We start from the raw sequence: 26457 nt of genomic DNA on the forward strand, positions 1-26457 counted from the left end.
CTGAAATGTAATTTAAACGCATCCAGATACATTCTAAGCAGTTATTCCATTAACCTTTACATGTATTCATGCAATGCTAGCAGCATTAGTACTGTAGTCATGGGTGTCTTCTGGTGCAGGGGCAAGGCATTGCGAAAGCCCCTTGAAGAGCCTAGTACACAATAAAACACTTTATTATGATAGAATATACACAATACATTGCAAGCACCCAGTAACTACCAAGCTAACCCCATGAAACATTTATGGTGCCGCCACTAACTGTAGCTAAACCTGAAATATAACGAAAACACAAGACTAAAAAAGGGACGTTTGTCTGGGAGTTTATGTATTGGCATTTCTCTGATGGCAGGGTCTGGTTCATGAGGTCAATGTACTGTGGTAATTTCAGTAAAATAAAAATACTCACTTCATACAAATCAATTACTAGTGGGTTTTGTTGCTGGTTTTGATGGAACCACTGTCTAAAGTTTTGTTCTTTAGGAATAGAGGGGCATGTGTATATATTTTATCCTCATTTTTGTACATTGTCAGATGTTCTACAAAATTTGTGTAGCCTGAAACTCATTTTACTGTCATTGTCCAAAAATATCATAGCTCATATTTATAATCCAGTACTCTTCATTTTCTCCTTTAAAGGAATCTATCCAGTAGTAGGTCTGTGTGCTTTTCTCTCCAGTTTTGCCCTTAAGTACCACCCAGTCAGACAATATACTCATATATAATATCAAGCAAAACACCTAGCTCATTAGAGATGAAAATGGCATAAACCAGGGCGAACTGATCCACTTCTCAGTTATCCGAATAGTTTTGTCCTTTTGTTTGTTCTTTTAAGTGTGTGTAAAGGCAGATTGTCAATAGCTTTTCACAGTATTACACTTCGTCTGTATAGATCTTTTCCATATTTATCATACACATCCTTTCCTAATAACTCACAGATTTAACAGACCTTTAATAGAAAATAGTATTTTAGTTATTTAAACTGTGATTATATTCTGTAACTGTTGAAGTAACGTGTCCTGAAATACAATTCTTGGGGTGAAAATGAGTGTGTAACTGTGTGTTTGTTTTATCATCAGATAGCCATGGGCCTGTGCTCAGGGACCAGTAGAATGTGTTGTGCTTGTCACATATTCAAAACCCATGTGTTTGCTGCTGAACAATCTGGCCAAAAGTTTTATAAAACGTTCAAATAACCAGATCTTATTACTTTTAGTACCATTGTTGAATTCACGGTTGAGAAGTATAACATTTCTACTTCTTGTGAGTAGTTAATTTCCAGGGATTATGCTATGCCAATTCATACTATATTACTAATAAAATAACTAACCAGATACATACTTAGATATGTTGCATCAAAAGGGAGGCATTTGACCAGACACTGTAGATTAAGGGGAACTGTGTCCATTAGCCAATAACAAGGAACAATACATTTCAAAGCTGGAGCCAAGAATGGGATGCCTGAAAGTACATAATTTGATCTCACACAGTAAATACAACTTTATTCAAGTAAACATTGATTAATCCATCTATCAAATTAACATCAGCAGGTATCACAAAGTGCCCATCCTGAAACCCAAAGGAGCAAAAAACAACAGTGTTGAATTTCAGTGGCTAGGAAAAACTCCCTAAGAAGTGAACATTTATTTTGGAAGAAACCTAGAGAGGAACCAGGCTCAGAGAGGTGACCAGTCATCTTAATTTAAACAAATAGAGAGAACATTATATTTCTGATAATAATAATCAACCACACTGTTTCACATGCATGGGATGCAAAAACACATGAATAGATCCTCATTATTCTAAGGGCTCTATGGCGTCCTTCTGTGTGTCATGAATAGATCCTCATTAGTCTAAGGGCTCTATGGCGTTCTACTGTTTCATGAATAGATCCACATTATTCTAAGGGCTCTATGGTGTTCTACTGTTTCATGAATAGATCCTCATTAGTCTAAGGGCTCTATGGTGTTCTACTGTTTCATGAATAGATCCACATTAGTCTAAGGGCTCTATGGTGTTCTACTGTTTCATGAATAGATCCTCATTATTCTAAGGGCTCTATGGTGTTCTACTGTTTCATGAATAGATCCTCATTATTCTAAGGGCTCTATGGCGTTCTACTGTTTCATGAATAGATCCTCATTATTCTAAGGGCTCTATGGTGTTCTACTGTTTCATGAATAGATCCTCATTAATCTAAGGGCTCTATGGCGTCCTTCTGTGTGTCATGAATAGATCCACATTATTCTAAGGGCTCTATGGCGTCCTTCTGTTTCATGAATAGATTGATCTTCATTATCAAGGTCAGTAAATGTTTTCTTGTAGTGTGTTACTACTACTGACCAAAAGTCCTCACAAGTATAGTATACCAAGGATAATAATGAAAAGTTTAGAATTAGGTTTAAGTATTGGCTTTTGTATTAGGTTAAAGTCAGGGGTTAAAGAAAATAGGATTTTCAATGTAAATCCATTGTTACAGCACATGGTTTTAATTAGTAATGCACTCAAGGATGTGTATGTAAACATCTTGGGATCACAACTACAGGATTATTAAACAATTTGAACACTGAATTTTTAAATGACAGTGGGATCCTACATTAAGAAACTTCACAAAATTAAAAGTGCACTACCACTAAAATCTCTTGATCATCATAGAAAGAAAAAATGGATACCCAACAAAACAATGCTTTTTGGTTGTTCATGGGATAATGGCCATGCCACTTCCCAAACCCACATTTTAAAAAAAAGGGAACCTACATACAACACTATTGTGAAAGTGGCAGCAGAATAAAATATCAAATGTTTCTCTAAACACACAAAGTATGCATAATTATTTTATTCTTATAATTCTATCCCCCCAAACACAGACACATAAACACACAAAAAAAATCTGTTTTCAAGTTAAGGAAAATTATGAATTTTTGTAAACATTGTGGGCTTGCCTGAGGTTTCAGTTTATCTGAAGGAATAGCTTTCGTCATCATACTCCATCTCAATGTCATCTTCCTCAAGAAGTCCATACTTAAACTTACGATACACTGTCCCGTCCTGACCCATATAGACAATATCTTCATCATCATCCTCCTCCTCCTCCTCTTCATCCTCAACAATGCGATCACTGTATTCACTATAGGACGACTCAGGGTAAGCAACCGACCCAACCCTGCCCACATTGGTGTCCAGCTTCTTATAGCCACTGGTTTCCGTCTGGTATAAGGCTGCGCCCGCTTTGGAGCGCATTTGGAGGACCAGGAAGAAAGCAGCACCCAGGCCCAAAACCAGGAACACCGCAGCCATGATGAAGTGCATGGGATGCCACTCTGGAAGCTCCTCAATGCCCCGGAATACGAAGTTCACCCCTAAGACGCACTCCACTGGGAATCAAACAGGCGTGGTTAGGTTCTTTTGTTTGTTTGTCTTGGGATAATGTGATAAAGTTGCAATATAAAATATGTTGCCAAGAGCACAATTGTATGCAATAACCAACAATACAGCGTGGCTTAAACGTAGGGGACGATTTGGTAAGATCTGGACTTGCCAAAACTGCATAGCTTTTGTTTTGTGTTAAAATGTTATAGTGTTAAATAATTTAAATCCACTAGCAGCTTTTGGCATTGCCTTTGACTAGCGTCAAATTTGCCAAAATCCTATGCAGACATGGTTAGTTAGGAATGTGTGAACTGAAATGCAATAGGCTGATGGAAAAAAATGTTTTCAACTTGTGTTTCATTGTGTTTACAGTCCAGTGCAGTTTGATTGTTTCAGCTTTTTGGATTTCAAATAATCCAAGTTTTCATAAATATCACATGAACAATTTAGAAATAGCAACATGTTTTATGCATACTCTCCCTATTTTAGGGTACCAAAAGTATTTGGTGTTTGGTCTCTTTTTATGCATGTCTGTCTGTTTGAATCATTAGTGCATGCACAAGAGAATGTCAATGCCTAGTCTTGATTCTTGCATTTGGAGTTTGACAACACAAGGACCAAAGACAAGCAGGCCATCATAACACAGATGAATCAAAAATCTACTCATCAGAAAAATTATCCAAACATTAGATGTGCCAAATCAACTGTTTGGTACATTAAGAAGAAAAAATAAATCCCTTTAACTCAGCAATGACACATTTATTGTTAGACCAAGGAGGAACTCTACACTCAAATGGGGTTTATCAGCAACAAGAAAAGGGATGTTCTTGACTGGTCAAGTCAATCACCCTCAGTCCAGCCAAGACTTTAGGTAAAAATGCCCTGAAGCAAAAAGTAACTGAAGAAGGCTGCAATGCAGGCCTGGGAGAAGATTGCCTGGGAGAGCATTACCAGGGAAGGTACCCAGCTACTGGTGATTTCTATGGGTGGTGAATGTCAGGAAGTCATTGACTGTAAAGAATTTGCATCCAAGTTCTAAATATAAGAACTTTATTTAAGATTATGTTTATTTGTCCAATAATCTTTCAGTCTTCTAAAATGGGGGGACTAAAAATCAAAAAGGTGGTAATTCCTAAACGTTCATGGTTAATATACCCCGAAAATTAAAGCTCTCACCCTGCACTTTAACCTCTTAGTCAAAGTTTCATTTCAAGTCCAATGTTCTGGAGAATAAAGCCAGGACAAGAAAACGCGTGTCACCCTCCAAACACTTACAGACTGCGCTGCAGGTAAAGCCAACAGAACGGGGGATCACTTACTTTGTGATGTCCGGCAGTCGCAACAATCCAAGGGGATTGGGCTGCTCCTGTGTCGCGTCTCATTTCCGCAGCAGGTCAGGCAGCGGCCGTCGTCGGCGAAGAGCAGGCTGGCGGGGCACACGGTGCAGTCCCGCGAGCCAGGACCTTTACAGTCCAAACAGGAAGGGTCGCACTCCTTACACGGAGGATCTGAGCCCTGGGAACACACGTTCACAACGGGACATTGAGTCTTCCCCCCCGTTATGGACTTTATTTACAATGGTCACAGTCAGGACCAAAAGTGAGTTACCAATGTGGCGGAATCAGCGTAGAATCCAACGAAACAGGAAGATTCGCATATCCCGCCCCAAAACCTGAAGCCCTCGAAGCACGACGTGCAGAACAGGGCTCCCGCAGCTGCAGATGGAGAATGGTACCGTTTGAAATGGGAAATGTAGCGGACACCAAAAGTTCACGCCTCAAATTTAACATGTTGACTGGCTTTGTGTGGACTAGTAAAGGACCAAGCTTTTACTAGTTAGCTAATAATATCCATGGAATCCAGTACAGCAGACCACAGCACATTAAGGATTTCTGTAAAAATTTCTGTTCAGGTGAAGCAGGGTAAACATTATGGGACAAGTGATCTGCGCTCTCTTTGCAGAAAGCATAGAATTCACTAATGTAGGCAGAGAATGAATATGTCTAGGCCTTTACCACTGCAGGTTTTGCAGGTAGGGTGACACCTGAGGCATGTTTTGGTTCTGTTGTCGGGGAAGTAGTTTGATGGGCATGTCTGGAGGCACTGCCCCGTCTGCTTCAGGTAGAAGTAACCTATGCGGCAGTTGAGACAGTCCCGGATGCCTCTACCCCTGCATGTGCCACACGATGGGTCACAGCGGTCGCACGTCCCCGTGGTGGTGTTGCCGAAGTGACTGGGAGAAAGAGGAAAAGTTCAGGCTGGTCACAATCTATGAACACGCTCAGCCTGGGTGCCAGCCTGTTTCTGCTCCATGGCAACTCCTTTTTCCCCCAAAAGAGCATGAACAGACTAGGACCCAGGCTACTTCATCCCTTTAACTAAGAAAGGACAACGGACCGTTCAGAGTCCAACGTGCGTGTGCTTGTGTGTCTCCTACCTATTACCACAGGTCTCTACACAACTACGGCCCTGTTTGAATAGACTGGGTCTGCAGGCCGTGCACTGAACATTGTAGCGTCCTGCACATGACAGGCAGCTGGCGTGACATCGGTCACACACACGCTCGTCTCTGTCACCGTAGAAACCCACCGGGCATTCATCCACACAGGTCTGGTCTGACGTACGCAGAGAGAAAGAATATGGCGAGAGGGAGAAAACACATCACGTCGTTAGGCACCAAACGTCTGACAACGTCCTGAAACTGAAAGATGTGTCCAGTTGATTGGCGACTCACTGAACAGGAAGGCCTTGTGTTTGCAGCTTAGGCAGTGCGCCCCTGAGGGCCCGGAGCACCGGTGGCAGGAGGGGTGGCAGGCCTGGCAGTCGCCCGACGCGTCTTTGTACGAGTTCAGAGAGCACTGGCTGGAGGAAACACAGTGGCCATCGGCGTCCTTCTGCATGTCGGGCCCACAGCTGAGGCAGGACGAGGCATCAGGACCCCAGCAGGTCAGACACGACCTGTCACAGGCTGAGAAACAGACGCCTCGTCCGTAAGAAACAGACGACCCTATGGTTTTACTAAATCAATGCCTGATACCGTATACAGCTCCAGAAACAATTAAGAGACCACGGCACCTTTTTCTTTCCTTTCCAAAAAAAATTGAAAAGGAAAGTGAGTGAGTGAGTGGTGAATTTGCAGTGGTCTCTTCATTTTTTCCAGAGCTGTATCTCAGACCAATAGCATGTCATGGTGAAATGATGTTGTTTACCCTATTACAATGAAATCAACGGTGAAATGCGGTGTGTGTACCCTGGCAAAGTGAAATGCGGTGTGTGTACCCTGGCACGGTGAAATGTGGTGCCTGTACCCTGGCACGGTGAAATGTGGTGCGTGTACCCTGGCACGGTGAAATGTGGTGCGTGTACCCTGGCACGGTGAAATGCGGTGCGTGTACCCTGGCACGGTGAAATGTGGTGCGTGTACCCTGGCACGGTGAAATGTGGTGCGTGTACCCTGGCAAAGTGAAATGTGGTGCGTGTACCCTGGCACGGTGAAATGCGGTGTGTGTACCCTGGCACGGTGAAATGCGGTGCCTGTACCCTGGCACGGTGAAATGCGGTGTGTGTACCCTGGCACAGTGAAATGCGGTGTGTGTACCCTGGCACGGTGAAATGCGGTGCATGTACCCTGGCACGGTGAAATGTGGTGCGTGTACCCTGGCACGGTGAAATGCGGTGCATGTACCCTGGCACGGTGAAATGTGGTGCGTGTACCCTGGAGCGGTGAAATGCGGTGTGTGTACCCTGGCACGGTGAAATGTGGTGCGTGTACCCTGGCATTCGGAGGTGGCTGTGTCTTGGTAAGTGTCCGAGGGGCAGTGGGCCAGACACTCCCCGTTGTGGCGCACAGCAGCGGGATTCCGGCAGACGTTACAGTCATCCACGTCAGGCCCGTCACATGACGCGCAGTCGGTGTGACAGCGCGCACACACCCTCTGCTCCACAGTGGGGAAGAAGCCTTCGGGGCAATGGTCCAGGCAGCGGTCCTCATGTAGGAAGTAGTTCTCACCACACACTGGGGCAGAAAGACAGAGAACATACGTGAACTGACCCCCGGGGATTCAATCCGTGTGGCTCGTATGTCTGAGAGAACCACAGCAGCCTCACCCAAACACTGGCCGTCCTGGCTGCACTCCAGGCAGGCCGAGCGGCAGCGGACACACCGTCCCTCGTGGGAGTAGTACCTGTCGGGACAGTGCCCTACGCACGAGTGCTCAAGTAGAAGGTGGCCGTCTGCACAACTCAGACAGTGGGTGGCATTCCCCTGGCACAGGGCACACTCTGGGGCACAGGGCTGGCACTCGCCACTCCTGGGGAAACCCCTGAATGGAAGACGTAAGTGAAGGGAATTTACTCGACTCAAACCCAAGTGGGTGACAAATATTAAAATCAACCACACTCACAAGGACTTAAACTGTAGCTTGTGGTGTGCACACAGGACGTCACAGATCAGTTTCATGGGGAAGGGATGGAGGAAAGGGAGAAGGTGGTGAGAAGATCTGACCTCTTGCACTCGGGAACACAGTGGCCACCCTCCAGGTACAACCGTGTGTGTTTAGACAGGCACTTCTGGCACTGGTGGCCATTCTGGCACAGATCACAGCCTGGCAGGCAGTCTTCACAACGGGCCGACGTGGCATTGCCGAAAGTACCGGACGGGCACTCTGTCAAACACATCTGGTGGGCTGTCAGGAAAAGACCTACAGACCCAGACAAGCAAGTAGGTCACGTTATGCCACTATGTATTACGCCATGAATGTTCCATAAAGGGCTCAATTCAATCATCTGTTGCAGTATTTACATATAACGTCTGTTTTCAAGGATTCCCTGCTATTGTACTGAACACAGTCTGTTGATATTATCTTGTTTAAAAGCAAATGTCCTGAAATTTGATTTCCATTCATCTAAAATTGAATTAAAAGAATTGCTTATATACCACTCTGATTTCCAATAGACCCCAACCCAGGTAAACACCAATCAACTCTTACCTTTGCTACAGGTGTTGCACTCATTATTTCCAGAGCCCGTGCATGTCTGACAGCTAGAGTGACACTGCTCACATTTACCCTGATCTGAGCACAGAATACAGGAAACCACTCAGAGTGTATTGAAACAGAGGAGAGACAAGAGGACACTTTAATGGGCGACATCAAATCGGCTTCTGTACAGCACGTACAACGTCCGCAAGCTGCTAGCCGCAGATCCCAAAATGTACGGGACGCGTTGAGTAGGGACGATGCCTTACCATCATAGAATTGTTTATCAGGGCAGGATTTGGAGTCGTTCTTCACACACTCTCCATCTGTCAGAGTGTACTCATCCTCACATGAATCACAGTCGTCATAGCTGGGCCCACTACAAGACCGACACATACGGTGACACGGTTCACATTCCTGACCCTCCTTGTCGACAAAGAATCCCTCTGCACACCGCTCCACACACTCTCCGTCTAGACAAACACACACTTGATTAATAGCCAGCAACATAAGATGTGTTCTACCTACCAAACGTTAGCTGAATGACGGGATCTACTGTACCATAGAGGTGGAAGCCCTCTTCACACCAGTAGCACTGGCTCTGGTCACAGTTGACACAATGCTTGTCCTCACACTTGACACATGCTGTCCCCTCATTATAGGTCCGGTCTGGGCAGCTTTTGTGGCAATCAGTCCCAAACCTCCACAAAGATAGAAAGGTGAGACATTGCTGTCACGTCCATATATTTTGTATAGGCTGCTGTGGAGCTGAGTGAAAGATTATTTATCAAGAAGGTACTTACTGGTAGTAATCGTTTGCACAGGTGAGACAATGCTTGGGGTTTTCTGTATGGAGAAAATGGTTTGGGGAAATATTTTATCCAAAAGTTAGATTTATTGTCCTCATCAACTCTTTCCTCTGAGTGGCTCATTCACATTCCTTGAGCAGTCTCCTCTTTAACCACTACTGTTCTGTAAACACTAGGCAAGATAACGTTTTTATGGTGGATAAGAAACCTACTATGAATTTTTCTCATTCTTCAGTGAGTGTGAACATAGGAGATGAGGAGAGGAAGCCAGTTTAGACTATTGAGCGAATGCAATAGAGCGAATGCAAATACAAAAAAACACTCCCTTATCTTGACAGCAGATGGCAGCCTCGCATCACAAGGGACCGGGCAGTCATCAATCTGCCCATTGTTGGGGTGAATGGGATCAATTTGAACATACCAATGTAGTTCAAAACAACCCAAACCAGCCTCTTTACATTTCCTATGCAGAGCTGGGAGTCATTACAACCAGCTCAACCCAGAGATCTCAAAACAAAAACAGAGGGCACTCTGTGATTCATCTGACACAGGACAGTCCACCAATTAAACAGTGTACACATAAGGGGGTTTATAAGAAGAGGTCATACTGTACACTGAGGACACTCACATTCTCTAAACCAGAAAACCCTAGCATGACTTACCCAGGCACGTGATCTAACAGTAAGCCACTAAACTAAACCCATCCACCGTATTTGTCTCTCAACCATCAGAGTTGCCCAGGATACGCCTCACCACATCCCGTCATCCCCTCAGCTCCTGGCAGCCAAAACATCCCAGGAGGAAAGACAGGAGCAACAAAAGCCCATTCTTCTTCAGCCATGCCCCATGGGGCATTCCTGCGAGACAGGGCTGCTCTACTCCAGTGCTGCAGTACGGGGCTGCGCGGCTAACCCAGGCCTCCTGACACCCACAAGCCAGCGCTGCATTAGGCTACAATACCCGGGGACAAGCCTCTACCTGCGAGAGCAATTACTTAGAAAGAGGGAGCGAGGGAGCACAGACCGACAGAAAAAGGAGAGGGTGTAGAAACGAGGTATAGAGAGGAACAAGAGCAAAGAGCTGGAAATCAGGCCTTCAGGCTCTGTCTATTTCACATTAGTGGGGGGGAAAAAACACCTCACATAAATATTAATGAAGCATGCCAAGGGAAAAACTTCCACCACTTTTGAAAACACAGAAACAAAGACATTAAACACACACACAGACAGAGACACACTTTCCATTTTCCTTGTGGGAATCCCGAAAATTATTCTCAGTCAAAATCCTATTTTCCTTCGATCCATAAACTGAACCCTTAACCTAAAAGTAACTGGAACCCAAATGATCTAACCTGAACCCTAAACCTAACCCTTAATTCACAGAGCACGTTAAATAAAAGTCAAACATTTTGCAATCGCTCTCTTTTGGGTTACTCAATCTCCCTGGGGAAGAAGGCAGACCAACTTCACAGGGGATGAGCAGTGGCTCCTGGTTCAGGTACATCACCCCCTACTCAGTGGGATTATTATAAGAACATGACTACAGAACTCATTCTTTTGCTCTCCAAACTATTTTTGCCCAATGTTTTTATGACTACTGAGGCCTAGGGGAAGGCGTCAAAGCGGTAGACATCTGGGAGAGAAAATGCTGTGTGGAGCACAAAGAGAGTGAAAAGAGGCAGATCTTTCTCAGCATTGTTATAGTTTGGAGAAGTTTCACTATCAGTTTAAAATGAAAGTAGTCAGAACCTGCATCTGTTCGAGGGGGAGGGGGCTGCTATCTCTTATCATGCTCAGTCAGACTGGAAGGGTCTTTGAAGGGGTATACACGCACTTGCTATTTATCGCTCCGCTGATTTTTCTTTTCATCTCCAACATTTCAGTGCTTGAGGCAGAGCGTCGCCGCAACAATAATCTCTAAGTTTTCATCCGTCACTCATCTTTTAATTCCAGAGGATTATAATTACTAAAAGTGGGAAGCTGGGGTGGGAAAGATTGTGATAGTGAGGTAAAACTATTTTGTGAGTGCCTCATGGGCTTTGCGCGATACGGCAGAAGATGCACACCAGCTATTCAGATAGGGCTCAGGAAAAGGAAGCGAACGGCGGATTCCCTTTGGAAGGCTTAGGTGGTCCGAAATCATCCAGTGTACTTACTCGTTAGACATGTCTTACAGCCCTCCTCGCAGGGCAGGCACCCGTCATCCTCTGAGACCTCCACCTTACCTTCAAGACAGACACATAATTCAGGACTCACATCGCATACATACGGACCTATAACCACAGGCACTGCCATGACAATGTCCAATACAGTCCTTCCACTAGTTAACATGCTAGTGTGAATTCTAGAACAGTCCTACACACTCATTAGAAGGTCTGGAGCTCGGTAATGCTCTTGGAAAATGCAATGAGCACCGCTGACTGGAAGGATAGATTGAGATGTGGTAACTTTCCAGCTTAGAGGGGAAGGTGTTAAATGCAAGGTGTTCTGGGGTGTGAGCTGCCAGGCTGTGGGTCCGTGCGTTTGACTAGTTTGGACACGTTTGCCACATATAAGCAACTCTCTAACATCGCCTCGTAGTCTGATCTTCCTCTTTCTTCATCTTAGTCGTTTCAGCTGTTTCTCTGTGGTTTTTAATTTTGGGCACTCTAAAGAGAAAAACGTTGCTGGAGGATCTTTTAGGGGTCCTTAAACTGAAACCGTGAGGGTGAAACCGTTATAAAGGTTAAAGGACCATTTGGGGCTGATTTTGAAGAGGATATGTTCTGATCTTTTAGGAATCATTGAACGGAGCTATTTAAAAAAAAATATATATATATATATTTCCCCACAGTTTTAATGTTTAGAACTCCTAAGGGATCCAACATAATTTGTTCTGTGTGTCCCCCTCTCAAATTGTACACATCTGACTCACATACAATCAATTTGGGAGGAATGAGCCCAACAGAAAAATTTAAATAAAGCATATCTGAGCATGGGACAGACTGGAATATAAATGGTTTGTGATATAACCCGCTGAGTGGTAGCGCACTGAAGACAGTAATGAGATGTAAAAGTGTGCTAGAGAGATGAAAAAAGAAAACAGCTGGTTTGTGTCGGTCGGTTGGGCGTCTCACCTTCTCCGCACTCCAGCGGATCGCACCGTCCGTCTCTGAGTTGATGGGAGGGGCTACAGAGGAGGCAGCGGTCGGCACCGGTGCACGCCGAGCAGTTGACGGGGCATGCCTCACAACGCCTCAGCAACGAGTGGAAGAAGCCCTCTGGACACACTTCACGACACTCCCCTCCATAGAGGTACCGGTCTGTCTGGAACTTGTCTGAGGCGGGCGGAAAGACACACAGACCGTTTCACTGGCGCAAACACCAAACACATGGACAGAAGGACAAATAATTACTGAGGTCATAATGTGTCTGGATCAGATGTTGTAACTGCCTTTATCTTCGGATGAATCAGACAGGAAAAATATGGCTTCATAACGCATGTGAAGTTGTTCTGGTGTGGTCTTTTCCAGTGACCATTCCAATCAGTGGATCCCTCCTCCTTCATGCATTCCTTCCACCCCAATCCTTTTCATCCTTTCTTTGGTCCTTCTAAACACCTCAGCTTCCTTTTCGGGTAGCAGTCGTTGTATGTGTGGGATCTCTCAGTCAACGAGTCATTCTTAAATAAAACCATTCTCAAATAAAACCATTTTGTTCATTGTTCAGCCAGAGGTGAGTTGGCTGGATGAGGTCCAGCATTCTGAGGTAGGCTACTACGAACATGATCTCAGGAAAGCATGCGGGCCGATGCTGTTATTGTCTTGTCTCCTCAAATTCCAGACAGACTCATTTTAAATGGAACCACATTTCAAACTCTGTCTGACTGACTAATTGAGTCTGTGTGCACGTGGAGACTTTGTGCCAGATGTACAGAAATCTGGTGCTCACTGCAGCCTCTGCGGTCTGGCACGCGAGTCTGTCAGCAAGCTCTTTGTGTGGTTAACGTCAGTATCACGTGTTGACAGAGATAGCACGCTGTCACACACTGTAAAAGCAAAGCTATTACTATTGTGATCATGTTTCCTGCTAATGTTGTGGGGCTTTTTATAACTTGATGCACGTGAAGTCCTAAATGTTATACCTTTATCACAGCTCGTGCAGTTGTCGGGCCCTCCATCCACACACTCTTGGCAGGTGTGGTGGCACAGCTGGCACTGTCTGCCCATGCCATAACTCCCTGGTGGGCACTGGACCACACACTCTCCTTTGTTTAAATACCTGTGGAATTGTGAACAGACAGACACTATTTTCATTAGTTGTTCTTGTACATCTTAGGATAAATAATCCCATAATACGCTTAGATGTGTGAATAAATGCTTCATAACATGTTGGTATTGTCTTGCTAAACTCAGTCAATTCCTTAAAACACTGAAATTATTTTTGGTCGAGTAACTGCCGGACGTGGTCTTTTTTTTGTATGTTAATTTCACCTGATAACTTCTTCCATTGCGAAGTCTAACTGACATTTGGTGGCATTTGATCAAAAGGTTATTTTAGGACTAGATTCATATTAATGAGTTGCCAAACAGAAGAGACCCAACTGGAGGCATTTTATGCACTTTTTCTTCAACCTGTTCAAATCCACTGCTTCCAGTCTCTCACCTGCTGGTTAGGCAACTCACGCAGTCCTCCTTCTCAGGACCTGTGCATCTAGAGCAGGTGGGATAACACAGGTGGCATTTCATATGCCTGCTCAGATACTCACCTGGAAACAGAAAGAGAACGTACTTTACCAAGGACCCACTAAGACCCACCTTTCACACACCAGATGCATACTCATTGTGGTCAGAGAGCCTTTTTAGACCACTGAGCTGGCCAGGTTACGGCTGGCCAGGTTATGCCTCCACAATGTTTGAAGCTAACTTCAAATAAGTGAAATGGTACCATTCTATTGTTTAGGTCACCACTACTGTAGCTGGTTAGAATTATGTTTTAAAAGAGTTGTAAGACTTTCAGCCTAGAATAGAGAATAGAATAAATGCTATAATTACATAATACACATTCCACACCTCCTCAAACTACGTGAGGAAGGACACGTCTGAAACAGGGAGGAGATTTGAGTACCCACAGACCTGCGAGGGTAGCGGAGAGCGAGGTCGCTGACTCTGGCTTTTTTGTGAAAAGCCTAATTGTTTTCAGGGACAAAACAAAAGCATTTCTTTGTGCGTGAAACACAACAGGCAGAACCCCCATTCAGATGAGCCTGGGCTGGAACGATTCAGAAGGCCCCCAGCGTACTCACACACACACACACACACACGCATGCACAAAATGACTTCAGAACATAACAGCTTAAAGAATAAAGGAAGTGTCAGTTGGGGGGAGACGGAGTTGTTTCAGTGACGCGTTTGGCCGACCTTCAGAGGGCAACCTCTGACAGCAGAAAAAGCATTTTGCACTGCCTGTTATAGCATCTGGATACAAGAAACAGTTGGTATTCATTAGTGCATGCCGTAGTAAAATGTTTAGCTCTATAAAATGTAGGTGGTCCGCCCATTTCAATAAATCTTTAATTTCATGCCCATCTAGCACTTGATTCAGTTGCAAATTAAGGGCTTAAATTATTTGAAAAAATATTATTTAAACCCTGTTGTCTGTTTTAGTATGAAAATACATTCTTGAAAATGAGTAGAAAAGTAGAAAAAATAACAGTGTTTCAGTTGGGTTGGTTTTGCTGGGACCCATATTGAACCAATGTGTATCAGTGGTGAAGCAACACCATTGCTGCAATCTTCAGAGCTATTTTAATGCTGTATTGACAGTACATGAAGCAATGACTATATATTAGAATGAAACATATTTCCACCTTTTTCATGATAACTTTATGTGGCTCATACACTAGATTAAGAATGTTGGCACGGTGAATGTTTGAAATCAACAATGAAAAGTCTGCTGAATAGCATTACTAACAATTTCACAAAATAAACAATTTAAATGTCCTCCTTTCCTTGATGATAACACCCAAAAAACCATGTTGAAAACAGAAAGATTGGAATTTCTGCACATTCAGGTGGTTAGATTTGGCATTACCAGGCAGTATGAGTTAATAGAAAGCAAGCTTTCCCTCCACAATTCTTGATTGAGAAATTTCACGTTGCTATGAAGCCATTTTTGCTTCGTTTTGGACATTTTACCTGATAACACACTCACTACATTCCTAAAACCCCACACCAGTAGAAATCCTGAAAGATGACGGTCAGAGCGTAACGAAGATGTTGTACAATGATTTGAATCAGTTGATCATAAATCTAGTCAGAATATGATATATTTAGCCTTGAAGTGGTAAAAGCAACTGTCCCACACGGTGTCATTCTGAATGCTATGAACCACCAGCATGGAACATTTTTCAATCAGGAACACATGCCATACCCCCCCCCCCCTAATAAAGCAGGGGGAGCAAATGTGTTTTCATACTTCCACTATTCTGCTATCCAATTATAAACAATACAGTGGATAATTAGTCGATTAAATGTTTTTTTTGTTATTCTGAATAAATAATATTTCTATAGAAGGTGAAATTATGCGACACGATTGCATTTTAGTTGCCTCAAGATGAATGTTTTTTAACACTAACTTAACAAGAGACAATCCTGGGACATGCAAATACACTGCTACCCATAATACCATATTTTATATTTCTACTGCAATCCAAGGCTGATTTTGATTATGTATTTATATAGCTAGCTTACTGAAAGACAAAGAATTTGCTATTTGATAATGTTGGATCATGTCTGAAATTCAACACAGTTTTAATGGAACTGTCAAACTTCAAGAGGACAAATGTCCACCCTCAACAGTTGAGACATCTCTCAATAGGTAATATTGTTTGTATAAATTACTCTTCCTCTCAACAACAAAAACCAACATTTTTCTCTTCATTTTGAGAATTTTTGAAACCTGCTAACACAGGTCTAATAGGCCACTGTTGTGCACCTTCAATCATTTACAAAAAAATATATATATATTATGATAAAAAAAATATCTGGTACTTTAAAAAAATACATAGATGATCATTTCTACACTTTTTACACTTTCTATTTCATATTACTGTAGTAGTCCAATTCAGTCCAGCTAGCCCATGCAGTTTGGTCTAACAAACACCACCCAGATTAACAGTGTGCAAAAAGGATTACATTCACAATTGCTGAAATAGTCCAGTGGAAAAAATGGAAAAGATGAACAGATAAAACCTTTTAATAAAAAACAACAAGAAAGTACAAAAAAAAAAAAAGGTCTGACTACACCTCGGTCTAATGACATTAATATACAGAACATTGACACTGGTTTACAATAAAACATAGGAGTGGTAAACCGACTACTCTGAGCCATCTTCAACAATGACCAAGAAACGGTTTCTGTTAACCAATGGGATCAATCAATCTTTATTCCAATTAAACCAAAAACAACAGTACGACACAACTACAGGAACACTGTCATTGTTCAACGGTATAAACCCACACACTGAGAATCAATGGCGCGCAAAACCCAGTCAGTATTCATTCTATAATGGGTTTTATGAACATGTTTTCCAACACCTACAAAAAGCTGACTCTCATAGCCATGATAAACAGAGAGACAGACTGTGACACCATTTTGTAGCACCTACACTGTCATGGAGTCTCTCGTGATGCTTCCCACCCGGGTCGTGTTCACTTGGGGCACACGCAATGGAAATCCTTTGAACACATTAATACATAATACAGTCTGTTTCTTCCATTTGGCGCTTCATGAGCACCTTCCTTATGAAATGCATGCCGTTGGATATGGTGTCACTGGCACGTTTGTAACGCGTGGCAGCTAGCAGGGATAGAATGAAATCTGAAGTCCACCAGAAATGTCTAACATGTCAAAAACTGTTTGATGATCAAAAAGACACAGTACCACCTCTTTTTGAATGCCATGTGGTGGAAAAGCCCTTATAATGCTGCGGTTTTTGTAAGATGGCTCTTATTTAGCAGTAAGATATGGGTCTTCAAAACATTTTGGGCCGGTTTCACAGACTAAATAGATTAAACCTAGTCCTGCAACAAAAGAAATAAAAATATAGCTCAATGGAGATCGTTGACCTTGATTTTTTTAGTCAAGGACTAGGCTTAATTGTTGTCTGTGAAACCGCCCTGTAGTAACAGAAAAGATGAGGCTCTGTAGTCATCCCTGGCTCCGTTTGCTGTGGTTTTCTGCCTAATAAACACAACCTGGATTTATTTAATGTGGTGTTTTATAAACAGGTCTCATATTTGTGCGTGTGTAACAAGATAGAGGTCAATTCAAATGAGATGCTGTCAGTTCAGGAAGTAAACGGCAATTGCAATGTAACGGAGAAGCCATTAATATATATGGTAAATCCCTTCCTAAATTGACTGCCTTCAATAACACTTTGACCTCAACCGTTTCGTGGAACGATTTGTGTATAAGAGTCAAGCTCTCCCTCCCCCTCGATTAGCATGTGAGTACGCAAGGAGGCAAGTTTGAGGCTGGCTGGGTTTCTATCCATGTTAAGCTACCATGTTCACTGCCTGAAACACAGCGGACGCCGTTCGGGCAGCCTCTCTCGGATTCTCGGGGCGTACTGAGATCAAGCAGTCAGGAGTCCCTGTGGCATTCGACGGCTATGGGCAGAAAGGGGACATGGTTGTCACACCTGCCAATTCAAGTGTTTGCACAATCTTGCCATGTGTGTACATGATTGCACGTGCATGTGTGGGTGTGCGCATGTGTCCTCGCGTGTATGTGTGTGCGTGCGCGCGCGCATCCTCAACCCAGGTGGTTTTCACATTATTGAGTGAGCTTTTACGTTTATTTCCAGACACACAGCCGGGCGTTGGCACGTTCATCAGTTGTCACCTGCGCATCATCACTCCTGGGGAGGAGCAAACACACCAGTAAACCCATACTCACGGGGGCCGTCCAACTCGCCACACATCCCACACTGGAAAAAGGTACAATTATTTTGGCATCGATGCTTTGGTCACAAAATACCGACACATTTTTTTGTTTTGTTTTTTTTGTAAGTCCCAGTTGCTACTGTCGCCCTGACCAAATGTCCCAGTACAGAAAAAAAGGTAGGTTTGTTGTAGTTCTGTCATCGCACCTCTGACACAGTCTCTTTAGAGGCACAGAATTTCTTATAAATTATGTGACTGAGTGAGTGGGCTGAGGTAGAGGGGTGCCCCCCGCCGCGGCTGCCTGCCCCCCATGTCCCCTGGAGGGATGTCCCGTCACCCTTTCAGCGAACATGTTCTGCAGCACAGTTGCTGCAGCACTTTCCTCTGGCACAGATTGTTCTTTTTTACAAGCACGCAGAAACTGCCTTCCGCCCAAGATTCTTCATTTGCTTTCCATAGACCAGGAAAGAGGAAATAAGGAAAAGACAACAGGCATAGCAGTGGGATTGGTCAGGACAGGCAGAGCCAGGTGATTGGTCAGGAGAGGCAGAGCCAGGTGATTGGTCAGGAGAGAGGTCAGGTGACAGAAAGAGTTCGGTTATAATCCATCAGATGTTTGAGGTTCATCGTAGGGAAAAGATTGTCGTCCAGCAGGAATGATTGGATCCATGTCGGAAAGGAAAACAGATATTTTGGGAAAGAGAGAAAAAACATCAATCAATTTTAAAGAATAACTCTTTCAAAATCACAACACTAAGTCATTTTTTCATCAGAGATGACTGCTAAAATATGTCAATCGCCAGTCTGTCCCAACCTTAACCTTTTTCTCCCAATTTAATTTAAACAGACATTTAACACTTCTGGGGCACTAACAAATTTAGAGTGTGTTGATTTGGCTACAAACTAAAGTGATTCATAAGTAGTTAGTCAACACATCACATCTTTGTTTCAGTGGGTCATAGACAGACTGGGGATGACATTTGAAAACAATCAGAACACACAAGAAAGACCATAAAGTTGGACAGAGGGCACATTTATTTATATAGTACATATTCCAGCACCTTTTACATTTTAGAAATTAGCAGATGCTTTTATCCAGAGCAACAAAGGGGATCAGGTGCCTTGCTCAAGGGCACAATTACAGGGGAAGTTTGTTTACACCAATAAATTCATGAAGACAAAACAAACGACCAATAATAGCAAAGAAAGACATGGGCTCTCTTTCCAACTCTTGGTCACAACTCACAAACAGTATTGTATGACCACACCGAATTTAGACAAGATGTCAACAGAAATGTTTTATATGTGTATATATGAGCAATGATCACAACAAAAAGAGTAAGAGATGAAGGAGGGAAAATGAATAAATAATGTTCAGAGGATGTGACGGAAGGAGAGAATTCTAAGTTAATGTGTTGAAGAGAATGTGATAGATGTGACGGTAAGAGAAAATGTCGAGAGAATGTGAAGGATGGAGACAATGAGACAGATAGAAAGGCTATCAGTGAATGAGGGAGAAAGTGAGAGCTAGAGAGAGTTAGCAAAAAAGTGAGTGCAATAGTGAGAGAAAAAGTGAGTGATTATATTAGAGATGGATAAGAGTGAAAGAGACCACTGGGAAGGTCTACTCTGGCATTGACCTGTGCATTCAGCAGCCACTGAATACAAGCTCCTGAAATGAAGAGTCCACAATGTAATACATTTTGATGGCTTTGCTGTACTCACCATCTTTGCAGATGGTGCTGACCACACACACTCCCGCCTCCAGGTTGTAGCCACTCACACAGGTGCTGCAGTTGCTCTCGCCGGGCCCGACACAGGCATAGCAGCTCTGGTCACACCTGGGGAGGGGGAAGGACGGACAAGTTTCAGTCATACACTAGAATAGACGGCGCACTTCACACAAAGCCAGCTTGTCCAAATCCCTAAATGTATGATGTGGGTCCATTGGACTCGAAGGCTGCCGGCTGGGTCCTTCAGATCAGACAGTTAGCAGATCAAGGGAGGAAATGGAAGGTTACGGGGGACCTTGGATCCAGGACAGACGTTGGAAACCTTTTGAAGATCAGAAGCCGGCTTGAGGCGCTTTCACATCATAAACACGGGCAGGTTTTAGAGAGCTGGTGTGAAACCAAAAAGGAAACCCGCGGAAAGGTGTAGTTAGCGTGTTCTCAGCAGACTCACTTCCTGCAGGACTTGGTGACGTCGCCGTTCTCCGACGCCTGCTCGGCCAGGAAGTACCCGACGCTGCACGTGGACACGCAGCGCCACTCCTCCATGAAGTAGCCCTCCGCACACTGGTTGCACGCCTCCATCCCCGTGCCTGCCGACGGGGGAGACGTGAGCAGTGCGCTCTGGGAAAGCCGTTTTCACCTGACAATTGGCTTTATGAAGGGGGTGTTACCTGCACAGGTGGCACATGCTCGGTGACACAGCTCACAGGCCCGCCGATGGCCGTTATAGTAGGTCCCCGGGTTACAGGTCATTTGACATTTGTTGCCCTGGAGACTGGAGAAAGTAGCATACTGAATAATACAGTCACACATTAGTACCTAACCTCACTAGCAGCTGGTTTGTCTCTTTCATACATTAATCTCTCACAACATCAATTAATCATAGACTAAACATTAGTCCAAGGGTTTCAAATCTCTCCTCTGGGACCGGGTTAAAAAAATAAATGGAACAGCCAGGCATCCCAAAAAAAAAGGGGGTTGGAAAAATAGTCTATCTAGAAAATAAACTATCAAAAAACTAAGTAAATGCCTGCTAAGGTGAGGTTCACAGTAAGTATTAGGTTAAAGGTTACGGAAATGTTTAAGGTTAGGGTTAGTAGATAGCTAATTAAAATATTAGTGATGGTCTGTATATAGACTATACTGCATTGTAGAGACTGACTTTCCAGAAATAAGTGTTACCAAAGTATATCCGAGAAGAGAACTAAAGATTCTGAACCTCATTCTGAAAAGTTGCTGTGAGGACAGGTTTCAGTGGTGAACAGAACTGAAAAACAGCTGGACTGAATCATATTTTCTGTTTCCCAGAAAGGATTTTGGGTTTTGTCCTCTTTCTTTCCCATTAATGGTGAACAGGAGTGTCTGTCTGGTCTTGCAGGTGTTCAAAAAGATTATAGCACACATGAATTACATCTAGCACTGACAGCAGGAGTAAGACAGACTGGGCTCGAAACCACAATGTTTTGAAATGGTTCAAATTGTTTAGTTCTCAACAGAAATGCTTTGGAACGGCCACTGTTAGGGCAATTGCAGTGGTGGTAATAAAGACCCCATAGAGATGTCAAAATAGCTGACATGACCATTTGGTGATTAAACTAATATTGCAGGCTGGAGGTGTGTGAGACATGGACCTGGGGAAGAGGTGGAGAAAGCTGGAGGTGAGGGTTTCATTGTGTTAGGCTTGGATTGGCTTACCTCATCCCTGGCAGGCATTCTGAGCAGATATTAGACGCTGTGCACTTCTTGCAGTTCTCACTACATCTCCGACACATATTGGAATCTGTAACCCAAAGGAAGACGTCCATTCACACAGGGGCCGACCACAACCGTTACCCCCCAAGGGGTCCTTCTTCAGCCCCACCTTCGACCATGAGCTACTTTTCAGCCGGTCATCAAGTACGACATACTACGGGGGAACCCTCTAATGCCCTAAGCTGGAACACTGAACGCGGAAGCTTAGGGCAGCCTATGGAGCTTAGGGCAGCCTATGGAGCTTAGGGCAGCCTATGGAGCTTAGGGCAGCCTATGGAGCTTAGGGCAGCCTATGGAGCTTAGGGCAGCCTATGGAGCGTCTGAACATGGCAGCCGTCTCTAGGGGCAACGCAGAATATGCAGCCCGCAAACCCATCCGCTCCTGCTTAAACCGGCACTGCGTGCCAGGATTGGTGACGCGATAGGACCTCCCAAAATGGCATATTTAGGGAAAACGGCACAAGAGAGTAAGATCCCTTTGGAGTTGCCAGCTGCCAATGCATTGCAGGAGTGTGCTGAAAACACAGAGACATTTGGCTTGAGGCTGAGAGCAGGAGGGATGCAAAGGAGTCTGGTCGCTCCCCCCCCAAAAAAACACTGGAGTAGTGAAATCTTCACTGGCCGGACCAGCTCCAGGGGCTCCAGAAAGAATGTTTAAATGTCGGCAAATTAAGCTCTGTAGGGGAAGAACCTCGACAGGCATCTGGACACCAAGGTATCCAAGGTTTCCAAGGTTTCTTGGTTTCTCAGGCCAATGACAGAGCCCCTCCAGTAGTCCTCTGTCCAGTGAAGGTACGATCGGGGGGTGGGGGGGATGGTGGGGGTGTAGAGGGTCTATCTCTACTGGTGCGTAACTGCATCCATGCCTGGGGGGGGCACTCTGGTCTCCCATCAACAAGATGTGATCAGACTCTGCCAATTGGAGTGCCCCGCAAGACAAATCGCGGGTTCCTCTACGGGCTAGTGCCCCGGGGCATGATTGAAAACCCAAAGCTTCTGAAGGTGACAAGATGGGTTCAGACAGGTAGATAACACCCAGAGCTGAACCCGGTCGTACGCTAACCCTAAAGGGAATCATGGCAGCCATCATCCTAGTAGATGGAGGGAGTTGCAAAAGCATTACTACAGCCCTCAAATGAAACTGGACTGGAACCAGCCCAACAAGCCATTCTGTATTCATTAAGGGATTACAACATGTTCACCCAAAGTATTTGAGAGAAATCTCATCAGGATCGTCCTCTAAGGCAACGTTTCACCCTCTTCGGACCTTGGGTACCAACCAACAGTACACATTTTACCACAGCACAATCAACTTGGCAATCATCAGTCAGTTCAAGCGAGTATATTTGTCAGGGACTACAGCAAAGACGTGTGCTCTTGAAGGTCCTCAAGCAACAGAACCATTGCTGTATGAGCACATTTCTTATCCGGAAGGTTCTAGCCAGAGTTATGCCAGCAACAAGGCAGGGCTTCCGGACCGACTCGATACCTTCTGGCCAGGAAAACAATATTTAGTTGGTGCGTGCTTGAGGAGGCACGTAACCCATAACACGTCGCACCAAGCGACCGACTGAAAGGGAACCGGGAGTACTTCAGATACTGAGGCCCACGTTAGTATGTTTTCCGCGTCTGTGCGCATGTTGACTTGCCATGGTCCAGATAGAAGCCGTCCACACAGCCGGCCACACAGGTGTTGGTGTCCTCATTGAGATGGAACCCAGCCCTGCAGGTGGAGCACTGGTCACTACGGCTGCCAACACAAGTCTCACAAAGAGACGAACACTTCTTACAACGTTTCCTGTCGTCACGGAAAAAACCGGAGGGGCAGTCTGACACACACGTCCTGCGAATGGGGAGAGTGAGGGAGTGTGAGAGGGTGAGAGAGAGGGAGAGAGAAGCACAATACATCATTGTCATTGCTTCATCAGTTGACAGGAATCGGCAGAAGGAAAGAGTTTTTGCACTCTGAACGCTGACTGTTTGTACAAGGTGATAAACAAAATTCCACAAGACTCCTGAAAGTATACAGAGCACATGTTTGCGTGTGCGCACATGAGGCTGTACATGTGTGTACAGTATGTGCTCAGGAGTGTTTGTGCATGGCTGTTTGTGTATGCATGCATACGTGCTTATGTTTCTTTAAAGGCACATGTGTTAGATAAATCTTTGCTCTCTCACTGCCCACACTGCCACCACCTTACAGCCACACACAGTTGCGTATTTATATTGCTATGGGGACCAGAAGACAAAAATCCATGACCCTAACCTATCCTTTACCACAAAAACCCTACGTTTCTGCCTAAACTTAACCTAACCCCAAGGGTGGGTAGAGTACTGAAAATCTGTACTCAAGTAAAAGTACAGATTTTTGGACAAACGACTGAAGACAAAATTGTTACGAAAGAGCAGATTAAATGTAAAGAGTACGATTTATGAAAAAATATATATATACTTGAGTAAGAGTAAAGAGTACAGCCCCCAGAAAGTAATTAGAAAAGTACTCGTTCCTCTGAAACTGTACTCTTTTACTCATTTGCATTACTTGTAACGCGTTACTACCCACCCCTACCTAACCCCTAAAAACCTAACCCCTAAACCCAAAGTTTGATCCTAAACCAACATTTTTATTTGTCCTCATAAGAGACCAGCGATGTCTTAACAAGGGGCAGTATTTCATGTTTTTCTATCCTTGTGAGGACTTATGGACCTACTGATTTGATCTGTAAAACCAAACCACACACACACACCAACCCAATGGGCGAAGTCATCAAAGGGAAACATAGGGATATAATTACGAGCATTGAACGACCCCCTCCTATACTTTCCAGCCCAACATCCATTCCAGCTACATCAAGCAAGCACTCAAGGGTTGGAAGGAGTGGAAAAACATTGTATTTTTAAGTGGGCTAATGACAAGGTTTCACAACACAGGACGGAGCTGCCAAGCCCTCAAAGGATTCCTCCTCACAGGCACCTGCATGTCTCTAAATGCACTATGCACCGCGCTCGCAGACACAAAGGCAATAAAAGCTGGACTTAAATACCCACCACACATGGCACGTCCTTCCCCTCTCACACAGAGTTGCTTTCTGCAAAACACTTGCTTCATGGTACTAAACATGACCCTTCCAACAATGGTCTGAATTAATGTGGCAGTGGTCAAATCACCACTCACTCACCAGCCCATGAATCTTGCCAAAATCTTGAACATCTAAAGCGGATGAGGCAGGCAATTTTTGTCCTTTTACTTCATCTTGGTGACTAGTGAACAGGACCCAGTTGTAGTCCAGGAGTAAGTAGCCAAACACAGGCATGCTAACCTGGTGTTGTTCTTGAACTTCAGGAAGTAGTGAAGGCAGTTTATGCACTGGTGAGGTCCCGGGCCTTCACAGCCGTTCTCGTTGCACTCGCTGTCACAGTTCCCTGGTGAAAAGCGCACATTAGCATTGCATCATTGCTACAAGAGGGTGGGGGAGGGTTTAGGTGGAGACAAAACTGGGAGTTCACTGGCATTCCAACCCATCATTCTACATTTTGAATAAACAACCACGTACAGACATTTGTGTGTAGTGTGTAGGTTTTCGAGTCAGTCAAAGCAGTTTTGAACCCAGACTTAGTGTCATGTGCGTTTATGTGTGTAAGGTATTCCGTCGTGCTGAAGGTAGGAGTGTATGTCCTAACAAACGTTTACAGATGTATGTCCTGCTTTCACTGCAGGGTAATGTCTAGACAGCGTTTCTCTGTATGCATGCAGGAGGGTGAGGACAGCCAGAGGTAAAGAAAGAAAATACAGGGGTGGAGAAAAAAAAAACAGAGAAACAAAAACAGAGACAGAACGAGGTTCATTTGCCTCCCAGGACCTGATTCAATTCACCATCCCTCCCTCCCAATGTCGGTCTTTTCCTCCACTCACCATTGTACTCCTCTGTGAACTCCTCATCTACAGGGGGCTCAACAGAGCGGGGCTTGTCACTGCGCAGGGAGGAGTATGGGTGCACAGAGGTGCCATAAAGCACCAGGGACCACTCCTTTAATTTGCCTGAGGTGTTACATCAACCGGGTGAGGGAGAGAGATAAAAAGACCAAAATTATAGAGAGATAAAGAGAAAGTGTAAGAGTTGGAGAGGGAAAGAGATTTTATTAAATTGGTAAATTGTAACACAATTTGGAGGAACACAACATGAACAGAAATGACTTCATCTTTCTCCACGTGTCACTGTGCAAAAGTGTGAATCCAAAAATAAATGTAAAATGAAAACAACACAAAGACAACACTATTCATGCAAAAACATTTACTAGATAAAAGGCTATGCACCATATTTTTCTTTTGTGTGAAAGCTTTTCTCAACTTTTGCAAAGAGATAGAAATGAAAGGCAAAATGTCATGCAACACCAGCAATGTCATACAGTGCCTTGAAAAATTATTCAGACCCCTGACCAATTCTCTCATAGTACTGAATTGCAAATTGTACATTGTATTTCTTTCTGTTTGATATTTTACTTTAAATCACAGAAACTCTTAAGAAATTACAGTAACTCATTGACAAGAAATAAAAGATGACCATTCAACTCCTGTGCTGTGGAAGCTCCCAGCCGACAGAGACCTCACCACTGGCCTTCACCTGTGAACCATCAAAGTTGCTGTCACATTTTCTGGATAAAAAAACCCACAGAATTATCACTGGTGAACCTGAAGTGAATCTGGTAAGGAAAATGAAGGTCCAAGAGCTGTAGTAAAAATGCATAGATTGGGAGAGGGGTACAAAACACAGTTTAATCAGGAAGCTTCATCACACCACCCAATCACTGCCAAGAAAAGGGTGGCTTTCAAAACTCAGCACTGCAACACTGCGACCGGGCATCAAACCCTGGCCAAGCAGAGACCGGGCATCAAA

The 26457-nt window shown here is 44.2% G+C and overlaps 2 protein-coding genes across 4 annotated transcripts in view; both read right to left on the bottom strand.

Moving 5' to 3' along the window:
- Nucleotides 1-1482: 1482 nt before the first annotated feature.
- Nucleotides 1483-9550, bottom strand: LOC117595434 (proprotein convertase subtilisin/kexin type 5-like). Its single transcript, XM_034296524.1, has 14 exons — nucleotides 9364-9550; nucleotides 9146-9188; nucleotides 8904-9043; nucleotides 8612-8815; nucleotides 8355-8438; nucleotides 7871-8066; nucleotides 7474-7688; nucleotides 7139-7381; nucleotides 6101-6334; nucleotides 5804-5981; nucleotides 5382-5599; nucleotides 4975-5081; nucleotides 4686-4881; nucleotides 1483-3371 (listed from the first exon to the last, which is right to left on the bottom strand). Exons 1-14 carry the CDS (start codon nucleotides 9377-9379, stop codon nucleotides 2953-2955), a joined length of 2493 nt encoding a protein of 830 aa, XP_034152415.1. The 5' UTR covers nucleotides 9380-9550; the 3' UTR covers nucleotides 1483-2952.
- Nucleotides 9551-11192: 1642 nt separating this feature from the next.
- The window catches only part of pcsk5b (proprotein convertase subtilisin/kexin type 5b), a 47016-nt gene continuing 31751 nt past the window's right edge, over nucleotides 11193-26457 (bottom strand). Inside the window, exons 14-24 of one of the 3 annotated variants that reach the window (XM_034296375.1) lie at nucleotides 25476-25601; nucleotides 24883-24985; nucleotides 23212-23405; nucleotides 21506-21590; nucleotides 20482-20585; nucleotides 20262-20400; nucleotides 19803-19918; nucleotides 13795-13897; nucleotides 13274-13410; nucleotides 12267-12467; nucleotides 11193-11375 (exon numbers count right to left, since the gene is read on the bottom strand). In XM_034296375.1, coding sequence (XP_034152266.1) covers nucleotides 11290-11375; nucleotides 12267-12467; nucleotides 13274-13410; nucleotides 13795-13897; nucleotides 19803-19918; nucleotides 20262-20400; nucleotides 20482-20585; nucleotides 21506-21590; nucleotides 23212-23405; nucleotides 24883-24985; nucleotides 25476-25601 — 1394 coding nt within the window. In that variant the 3' untranslated portion in view covers nucleotides 11193-11289. Of the gene's footprint in view, nucleotides 11376-12266; nucleotides 12468-13273; nucleotides 13411-13794; nucleotides 13898-16558; nucleotides 18527-19802; nucleotides 19919-20261; nucleotides 20401-20481; nucleotides 20586-21505; nucleotides 21591-23211; nucleotides 23406-24882; nucleotides 24986-25475; nucleotides 25602-26457 lie in introns of those variants that run through there. The other 2 variants (XM_010876831.4, XM_010876830.4) reach the window with 2 other exon arrangements.

This window comes from Esox lucius, chromosome 13 (assembly GCF_011004845.1).
Source record: "Esox lucius isolate fEsoLuc1 chromosome 13, fEsoLuc1.pri, whole genome shotgun sequence".
Classification (NCBI taxonomy): Eukaryota; Metazoa; Chordata; class Actinopteri; order Esociformes; family Esocidae; genus Esox; species Esox lucius.

What these genes read in the sequence shown, in the direction of transcription:
- LOC117595434 (XM_034296524.1), bottom strand. An exon ending in GTGCAACACCTGTAGCAAAG is followed by an intron (nt 8,067 to 8,354) that starts GTAAGAGTTGAT and finishes CTGGGTCTGTAG; the next exon opens with GTCTTTTCCTGACAGCCCAC. An exon ending in ACACAAGGCCTTCCTGTTCA is followed by an intron (nt 5,982 to 6,100) that starts GTGAGTCGCCAA and finishes TGCGTACGTCAG; the next exon opens with ACCAGACCTGTGTGGATGAA.